Source organism: Tenrec ecaudatus, chromosome 1 (assembly GCF_050624435.1).
Source record: "Tenrec ecaudatus isolate mTenEca1 chromosome 1, mTenEca1.hap1, whole genome shotgun sequence".
NCBI classification, from domain to species: Eukaryota; Metazoa; Chordata; class Mammalia; order Afrosoricida; family Tenrecidae; genus Tenrec; species Tenrec ecaudatus.
Window position 1 is genome coordinate 199482663 of NC_134530.1, and position 10433 is coordinate 199493095.

A 10433-nucleotide genomic window follows, 5' to 3' on the forward strand; every position below is an offset into this window, starting at 1 on the left:
ATTTCTAAACTTTCCAGGGACCCAAGGTCTTGAGAAAACATACTTTTTGGCTAGCAACTCAATGGAAATTCCTTCTCATATATTTGGTTACTTTCATAATACAGCATTATTCCTGGTGAAAGCAACAATAAGGAAGGCATCTTTTTTAAAATGGAGGCAAGCTGGTTTTACCTCTTTCACTAATATAAACAAAAATCAGCTATATTTCCCCCCTTTTATGAATCAGCAGCAAAGCGCTAAACCTGACGGGGTGTTATGCCCCTAAGGGACTGAGGACCACCATCCACCTGGAAAGCACCAGAGCAGGAGGCTGGAGAATCAGCTAGGTTCCTCTGCAAGGGCCCCGACTTGATGCCCTTTTTACACGTGGACATCCTCATTTTCCATGTGCTGGTGCCTGAAAATGAATCTGGGAAAGAATACCAACTCAACCCTTTCCTCCTTGGGGGTGTAAATCTGCTGTAAAGAACTAGCTCAGAGACCAGAAAGAGATTAGCTATCTCTTTGAAGAAGTAGCATGCAACCCAAAACAAACAAACAAACTGGCTGTCCAGGGAGGAGATTTGGACTTGGAGTGACTCTGCGGGACAGAGCACAAGTAGCCCTGTGGGCCAAGAGTTGCTGGTGGTTTCCAACTAAAATTTTGAGCTGATTTTGACCCGTGGAGACCCCTTAGGTCAGGATAGAACTGCCCCCTGGGAGTTGGAACTCTCCACAGAAGTAATGGTTTCAAACTGCTGACCTTGTGCTGAGTACCCCAAGGCAATCACTCCCCACCAAGGCTCCTAAGATAAATTTTATTTGAGTTTTAATACCTAGTAAGAAGGTGTTGCAAATGCGAACACACGCACACACACAACTCACAGGATAACCTCCCTTCCAAAAAACATTAACATCAAGGCCAGCTGGCCATTTTAAAACGGGCTTTGGGCGGGCAGTGGAAGTTGGGTAGCAGTTGTGGTGTGGGCGTGGCAGGGAAAGGGGACACCAACTAGCAGGAGGTAAACAGTCAAGGTTTCCTGTTTGTTTCAGTTCGGTTTGTTTTGTTTTCTTCTGCTTCCCGCTCTTCACTAAGTCACTCTGTGTATAACTGGGCTCCCAAAATGAATTTCTCCCCGGTGTCACTTTAGCAACCATTGCAAAATACGCACGTGTTCCTCTTTTGCTTTCCCCTCAATGGCAAGGGACAGGAACTGGTCAACCTGGGAACAACACGATAGCGCCCTGGCTCCTCTGGTGAAATCCCACCAGCGAACTTATGAAGTCCACAGAGAAGCTGAAGCCACTGCCACGTTTGACGAAACCAGACCAACGTCACAAGGAAGGGAAGTTTTGTGTTTTCAACCCGGGAATCCCCAGGTAACCATCTAGGGCGGAGGGATGTCCCTGGTGTTTTCTGCACCGCGCGAGCCGCACAGATTCCGCGAAACCAGGCCAGAAGCAGGTGCTTCTGGGAAGCGCAGTGCAGGCAGGTGGAACACACTAGACGACGGGGCGCCCCACCCTGCCCCCCGCACCTGCCCCCCGCCCTCCACGGCCCTGCGCAAACCCTCTCCTGCCCCCGGAGCACTGCGCGGGCCTCCTCCCCGAACGCTGGCCGGGGAGACGGACGCCGCGCCCCGGAGCTCCAGCCCCGCCGACGGGCGCGCCGTCCCGCAGCCCTCCGGCGCCCACACCCCTGGGGGACCAGCTGGGGCCCCCGTGGCTGGCGGCGGGCGTACCTCGGATGTAGACGCACTTGCTCTCGTCCAGCTGGCTGGAGGCCGAGGCGCCCATGGCGAGGGTGCGGACGGGTGCGGAACGCAGCGCTGGCCCGACCGCGCGCCGGGGTGGGACTGACAGCTCCCGCCGGCCGCCTGCCGCTGACTCCCGGCAAACTTCCTCCGCGAGGCGCCGCCCCCTGCAGCTCCGCGAGCTCCGCGCTGCGCTGGGGGCCGGGCCGCGCCGGCTTCCCGCCCTCACCTCTGCCTCGCGCCAAGGAGGTCCCCTCTCCCCCCCCCCCCCCTCCTAGGACGTGCTCCTTCTCCCCCTGTTCCTCTTTGCCGAGTTTGGCCTCTGGGGTCCGCACCTTCAGGAGGAGCCTGTCGTGACTGGTTGCAGTTCTGCGAGCTGGGCTCTCCCTGCAGTCAACCCGCAAGAAGTCCGGGGAGTGGAAGACCCCCTTACACTGGGTCTCCGTGAGCTGAAGACCCCCGTACACTGGGTCTCCATGAGTCGAAGACCCCCTTACACTGGGTCTCCCAGAGCGGAAGACCCCCTTACACTGGGTGTCCGTGAGCTGAAGACCCCCACACACTCGGTCTCCTGCAAACGTTGAGAAGCGTTGTTCTCCTGTAGCCTGGTCCGCAGCATCCCCTGTAAAACCTACAAGGACATGCACAATCGCCTCCTTCCCACCCTCACCAGAGACTCTGGGAACCTGTGTTTTCACAAACTGACTAGGTCATTCCAAAACCCACTGAAGCTGGAGATCCATCCTTCCCTGCAGCCCCGACGTTGGCCAAAACGAGGGACTGAAGTTGTGAAAGAAAGGAGAGAACGCCATTTGGAGGTGGGGAACTAAGGTCTGGGTAAGACGGTGTATACCCAGCAGTGAAACACCTGCAGGCTCCCTTTCTTGACTTACCTGAGTGGAAGTCGCTCATTGGAAAGCGCATGTGTTCCTTTCCCACAACCGCTGTGTAGCTTGGTAGCCTCTCTGGAACAGAACCGGCTTGGACACAGAGGTCACCACGAATTTCATCCCGTTCCTGGTAGTAAGGGTTTTAGTGGTTCCTGTTGACTCACCCACAAGGTCAAGTGGTTCGGACATGGGAAAGCAAAGCCTCAGGAGGACCTCAAAGGCTTCCTGTCCCCCTCCCAACCCTCCAAGTTCACTTATTAGTATTTCGACACAAATATTTCTCATACATCACCCCCAGTTTCTCTTCCTACATTTCAAATAACCGGCGAAGCCTGCTAACTCTACTTTCAATCTACATCCAATATCCAAACACTCTTCCCTCCACTGCCATCACTACAGACGTTTCTTACCTGGGGCGTAGCTCAACTCTTGGAACTGGTCTCCCTGCACCTGAGTAAAACCAGAATCTCCTACCTGACATGCCGGCCCTGACTCGCTCTCTGAACTCACCTGCTCTTCCTAGAACAAACCCCGGTGGAGTAGGACTCAAGGTCATCGGTTTGAAACCACCAACCTCTGGGAGGGGCGGGGGAGGAGCCATTCTAAATCCAGTACAGATTGAAAGCCTCAGAACCCCCGCAGGCGCCGTCCCTCTAGGGTCACTGGAAGTCAGAATGAACTTGATGGCAGTGCGGTCGGAGTGGGGAGAGGACCTCCCAAGCAAAACTGGCGCCTGGGAGTCTGTGCGAGATCATCGCCATTGGAATGTGCTTCCCTCTGATTTTCCGTGTTTGACTGAGTCTTGTCTCATTCGAGTCTCTGCTTCACCTTCCGAGTGTTTTCCCAGGATCCTGGAACCTAAGCATCTGCCCTCCTCTCTCTACCCCCAACCCTTCATGCCTCTTAGGGTCATCTGACCCTGTTTTCTTTGTCTTCCTAGCTCGCTCCACGGAGATGTGAGCTCCATAAGGAGGTGGGGGGATGTTTTCTTTTATCTTTTTCTATTGTTTCTTGTCGGGTTTTGTTGGTTGGTTTCCTTTCGTAGTGGATTATTGAAGTGCAGGGAATTTTATTTTGTAAAATTGTTGTAGCTCGAGTACAAACACCTGGAACATTCTCATTTTAAAGCACTGCCATCTATTGATTCAGACTCATAATGACCCCCATCGAGGACAGAGGGAAACAGCTCCTTTGGGTTGGCGGGCTGTCCATCTCTATGGTAACAGAAAGCCTGATGTTTCCACCACAGAGAGGTTGGTCATTTCAAATTGCTAGGCTTGGACTTAGCAGCCCCAGTGGTGCCCATTAGACTCCCGAGCGCATGCATGGAACCTCTTAGGAAGCACTGACTAGGTACCTGCTGAAGAAGAGCATGAAGGCGCTCTGAGCAGTAAAATCTGGACGTAATGAAAGCTGAGAGCGGGATGAATAAGGAAGGGCCATTTCCAGATAACTCAGATGCTCGATGATTTGACTATTAAATATTCAACTCCTTTCTCAGTGACCTAATCAGCTCTTAAAATTAAGAGCTGATGTAGTTTCTCAGAATCGTGATTTTTTAAGTATACAAGTTGCCATCATTGCAGCACAGCATACTGTTAATGTTATTGAAAACGAATTGTGATTTCCTGACCGAAGTTAGTTCCAGCTTGTCTCTCTGGTGTGTGAGTACTCTGAGGGAAGGCTGATGACTCCGACCTGCTGTTCTTTCCTCACTTGTAGCCTTCACCACAGACAAGACGAGGGACAGGAAGGAGTTGTACGGTGTAGAATTATTAGGCATGGTAGCCCAACGATTCCACTGTGAATTCTAGCCTGGGGGTTTCATTGCATGTGGGCTGGTAAACTGGCATTATGTTCGTGTCTCAGTGTTCTCATGTCTTAAACTGAGTTCTTATAGGTACCTCATAAGCTATTGTGAACGTTAAATCTGATGGGCTCTGGGAAGCACTTAGCATTTTCCCACGGATGCAGTAAAGGTTCAGCAACCAAGTTCTCAGTAAGGTCAAGAGAGGGCAAAGAAGAGACTCTCTGGAGAGAGTGAATTTTTCAATGGGGACAGAAAAATCACAGATGCTTACATTAACAAAGGGCTTCTTTTCTCCAAATAAAACTTGCTGCCTCTTGACTTACCGAGGAAAAGGGAAAGGGAGAGGAAAAAGAAATCACGATTCTAGTCATGGTGTTTAGCATTTACAAATCCTAAAAAAGCACCATTTTATCAACCATTCTCTGGAAAGGAGTCCCAACGCACATCAATAACTTTATGAGTCAGTTTCAATTCCCTAGAATTCAAATCAGCTACTTAAAAAAATTTCTTGTGCTATTTTAATTTCTATACTATAATAGTTTCTTCTTTGTTGAAATACCTTAGGAATACTGCTTTCTGGTATATATCACATATTATAATGATAACTTTAAAAAGTATCTTTATTGACATATGATTCTTATACCATAAAATTTGCTCAGGGTGCATATACATACATCAATTGTATAAAGCACATCTGTACATTCTTTGCCCTAATCATTTTCTTTTTCTTCTTTTCTTTTTTTACATTTTATTAGGGGCTCATACAACTCTTATAACAATCCACACATACACATACATCAATTGTGATAAGAGTTGTATGAGCCCCTAATAAAATGTTAATAAATAAATAGATCCTGGCATATTACAGTTATAAATAAATATAAATAAAAGGTAAAAAAATTGCTCAGGGTGAAGGGCAACAGCAGTTGGTATAAGATATGAAAACTAATAATTTATAATTTATCATGGGGTCATGAGGGTGGGAGGGGGAAAGAAGGGGGGAAAGAGGAGCTTAAACCAAGGGCTCAAATAGGAAGGAAATGTTTAGAAAACTATGATGGAACATACGTACAAATGTGGTTGATACAATTGATGTATGGAATGTTATAAGAGCTGTAAGAGCCCCAATAAAATGATTTTTTAAAATTTTTGCTCACTTAGGTTATCTTTTTTAAGGATCACATGAGTTTAATAGAAATTCAATACCTTCAAAATATGTGTACTGGGGCTCTATTTTAAGTCATAGAAATGTGAGCCCCTTCTTTACCATGTTCTCATTTGAGTGAGTGAAAGCACGACACGATCAGATTTCTTTGTGTTTTCCCCAAGTCCCTTGTACTATACTACAGAGGTTGTTGATGGTGGCCTCCATTGAATAGCCCCATGCACAACTGGACTGCATCACTGTGACTCATAGCATTGTCTTTGGCTGATGTCATAAGTAGAAGATCACCAGGCCTCCCGTCCTACTCTGCTTTTGTCTGAGAGCTCTGCTGACACCTGGCCACCATTACAGCAACATGCCTGCCTCTGTGGACAGACAGGTGGTGGCTGTACGTGAGGAGCATTGACCATGAATGGAAACTGTGTCTCTTCGGGAAGGGGAGAATTCCACCGCAGAACTAGCTAGCACTGCTTCAACTACTGGAGTTAGGAGCTCTGTAATGACTTGACTGGTTGGTTGTACACATGGTAGGTTACTTCAGTTACCTAATTTAATCTTCAAGAAAACCCCATTGCTATATCAGCATTTTACAGATAAGGAAACAAAGTCAAGAAGTTAAGGAATTTTCCAAAGGTCACTTGTCACCTACATTTATCTGACGCCAGAGTTTGTGCTCTTTAACCATGACACTGTTTCTTTGATGATAAATTTGGCTTTTGTTTAATTATATATGACTAGTAGAGGTTTTATCATAGAGAAGTTTTTAGATTCTACATAACCAAAAGGAAAAGACATAGGCAGTCACTCAGATCTCAACATCAGTAACTTTAGATAATCAAAATTATTAGTTTAGTGTCAATTCCTAAAGATTTTTATGCAATTATAATTTATAATGCAATCACAATTTATGACATAAATTTATATATAATTATAGAAATGAGATCATGCTCTATATCATCTGTAATCTGTGTCATAAATTTTCATTTGAAATCTTTCCATGTAAATTACTAACTATGTCTAGGTCAATGGCATTTCATTGTATAAATATAGCTTAATTAGCATACCTAACATGAGCATTTGCATGCCTGCTTCCCTGCCCTGAGCCACACGAGACATGTTCTTATGTTTTTTACTATTATCATTTTCTTTTTGATAAGTGTCCATTTGGAAGTCAAACTAGGAATTACATTTTATTGTTTCATTTTAAAACTCTTACTGAGGAAGGGAAAGTAAGTGTCTACAAAGTGCTTTCTGGCTCTATATGCTTCTTTGTGAATTGTTTGTTCTTACACGTTCTATTGATTTCTTATTCTTATTGATTTAGAAGCACTTTATGTATATTAAAGGCATTTACCTTTTTATCATACCACACATTGCAAAGTAAATACACTTCTTATTAAGATGTATTTTCTTGAGATTTTATTGAATATTTCCTGACAAATTACAAAGTCAATTCCATTTGTCTCTGGCACCGTCCCATTTTCCCTTACCAATCTTCTTCTCTTTATGCGGTTTATAGAGAATTCTTGGCCTGACCCATGAATTGTTCCATGGTTGCATGCTGGGTTTTTATCAAAGGTAGACACTAAAAGTTGAAATGGCCTCATGCAAGGTAGAATAAATTAATGAAGGAAAGATGGACTAGCTGGCTGTGATCTAATTTGCAATGTATTTTTCAGAGGCAGCAGCTTTCGTGTAAGATAGACTAGACTCCTGTTCTAATTACTGCCGTCCCTTCTGATCATGGAAAATAACTTAAATTGCCCTGGGGGTATAATGGGTTCCGTGTTGGTTTGCTAATCGCAAGACCAGTGGTCTAAAACCACTACCTGATGCATGGGAGAAAGATGAGGCTTTCCAGTCCTGTAATGATTTGCCACATCAGAAACCCAAAGAGCTGATTCTACTCTATCAGGAAGGGTCCCTGTGAGACAGAATGGACTCAATGGCGTTCAGTTGTGAAATATCCCTTAATAATTACCACCTATTGTTACATCTAAATACATGCTCCGCGTTGTCTACATAAAGGTAGCATGACACGCGTTAATAAATGGAAAGGTGTATTATTAACTATTCTATCAATGTTTGAGTTGTTCTTTTAATCCATATGCTTGCTATCATATTTTGCTTTGTGGCCAGCATAGCTGACTTCTCAGGGGCCAGGGCACTAGTAACAAATTTGAAAGGAAAAGCTGGATTCTATTTTAATTGTATGTCTGAAAAGCAATAATAATAATAGTTTTTCGTAATAAAAGCCATTAAAGTTCAGCCTAATATAATCTCTAGTAAGGAATATGCAGCAGATGGAACTCGATTTGTTTGTCGGTGATTCTTGAAAAATCCAAGAAAGTGTGGAATTTTTAACACAGGGGGGAAAGGTTCTTTTTTTAATCTTCTTAAATTGGAAAACATGGTTTGGGGGTTCTCAGCGTGCTTTTCACATAGTCATCCTAGTCACTGTGGAGCCTGGCATTGCTTAACACCTTACACAGTAGAAGCCCGGGGCCTTTGGAAGAAAACAAAACAGAAACAATGAAGACTTAGATCTAAGGATGATACACTGTAGAACCAAATCTTCCGAAGACCAAGCTCAGGCGTCCAGGCAAAAGGCCTAATCACAGTATTGACACAATAAGCCAGTTCTACTGGTGCTTCAGAAGGCCAAACTCCAAACGAGGTTGTTTCCAGGACGCTAGAGCTTAATACAAGTGCATAAAGGGAAGAGTGCCACCTGCTGGACCACCAGTGATACTCCAGGTGGGGCCAGAACTATGTGGCAATGAGGGTAACGCAATCATGCATCACTGGACATCCATGGCGTAGTCTGTTACGTGATTTGGACGTTGTGCGGCCACCACATCGAAGTCTGGTCCTGCTTTTCTTTAAACATCTCGAACAAACTCCCTGCCTTAACAGTGATGGTCAGTGGGCTGAGAGGCATTCCCTTTTGTCTTGGGTCCTCCGTCCACATCACTGGTTATGTCTCCGTACCTGATCCTCTTTGTGAACCTGATCCTTTCACAGCTACGTGATTTTTTTCTTGGTTTTTGAGGATCGTAATGATGTTTTTAGTACAGCGTGCCTAAGTTGGAAGCTATAGCCTTCAATGATTTTCCACTTTTGTGATGTTTAAAACTTTTTGTTTCACTTCCAAATTGTTGCTTCTCCTTTGCCTCTGTTATTGTCATTAGCGCCGCATTTGGAAGCCATGATTTACTGCACAGAAATATTTGAGAAAGGAAACTAAACAGAGGTAACCGTACAACACTCAAGAGACATTCAGTATGCATGCCTAGCTGCTACTCCCTGCATGTTAAAGCATGCACTGTGATGCAGTCACCTGCTAGCCAGGAGGTACAGTCTCCTAGGTAAAAAGTACTTTGTATGCACCAGTAACAAGGGCATTTCTTATGACTAGCAATACATGTGTCTGATAGGTTATTTTCATACTGTGCATTAAATGCCTGGCAGTACAGTCACTCTGCATACAAGAGAGCTAAGATACATGCGGTGCATTCAGGAAAGTGCTGCATTTGCAATGTCTGGGAGTTCTTTCTCTAGTTTAACCTTATAGGACCATGGGTATACATACAGCAGTGCAGCAGTGCATGATTATAGTACTGACTCTGGTCCAAAAGCTGCCACCAACCTAGTGGGTAACATATTGGGCAGCTAACTGCAAGATCAGCAGTTCAAAATCACTAACCACTTCTTGGGAGAAACATGAGGCTTTCTACTCCTATATAGAATTACAGTATTGGAAACCCACCGGGGCAGTTCTACCCTGTTCTATATGGTCCCTATGAATTGGAACCACTTAATGCCAGTGAGTTTGAATTTGTTTGGGGTTTGTTTTTGTTTTTTCTTCAGTCTACATTAGTTTAACAGAGAATTTGTAATTATTCATCTAATTCTTACAAATTCTAACATTCAAGCAGTTTTAGTCCATCTGAAAATTGACTCACTCATCAGAAACGGAGCTTTTTCTGTTTAATTTATACAGGAAGGAATTACATTATTTATCATGTTTATACTTACAGCTCCAACACAAATATTGACATAATCTATGATGTAGAGGGCTTTTAAAAGTCATTTTCTCACAATCATAGTTCACTCACTCTTCCCTCCACCAGCACTGATTCTCCTAGTGAAGCAGTAAGAGCTGCTCAAAGTCATGTGGCAGGACCCTGAGGTGTGTTTCTCTGGTGCGCGTGACTGGAGACGGAGAAGCAGCATTAGCCCAGCGACGTCCAGGGGATTCAGGAACACTGTAACTGGTGCCCCAGGTGAAGAAGTGTGTCTGGTCACCTGCATTGTTTACAATGCTTGTGCATGGTAATAATAAAATGCAAAGTGACTGGCAGTTGTACTATTTCTTTTCCTTAGAAAAAAGAACATTTCATTGGGAGCTAATACAGATATCATACCATTCCATAGTCCAGTCACATCAAGCAGTGTTGCACAACTGCTCCCACAATCAGTTTCCAAACATTTTTTCCTTCTTGAACTCCTTGATATCAAGGAGTTCCCCCTCCCCCACTGCACTCCTCCCCCTGGATCTCTCTCGTCACCCCACCCACACCCAGGAAACCTTCTGCTGGTTGTTCCTTTCTTTCTTTTTTTTTTTACTGCTATAACACATTTTATTTTAGTGCTTTTAATTTATTAAAAATGATACATTATATGAAATCTTTTGAGACGTGTTGCTCACTTGAAAATACATAGAGACGCCCAACAGAAATTCACACATAGATTTACAAAACGACACATATATAATATTCAGAGCTGTGTTATTAATAACAGTTCCAAACTGGAACCAACCCAATGTCCAATTA

At 44.5% G+C, this 10433-nt stretch overlaps 1 protein-coding gene across 1 annotated transcript in view; it reads right to left on the reverse strand.

Moving 5' to 3' along the window:
• Window positions 1-1949, reverse strand: part of NIBAN1 (niban apoptosis regulator 1) — a 206013-nt gene extending 204064 nt beyond the window's left edge. The window contains exon 1 of the mRNA XM_075528350.1: window positions 1722-1949. Coding sequence (XP_075384465.1) covers window positions 1722-1776 — 55 coding nt within the window. The 5' untranslated portion in view covers window positions 1777-1949. The remainder of the gene's footprint in view (window positions 1-1721) is intronic.
• Between the last annotated feature and the right edge of the window lie 8484 nt (window positions 1950-10433).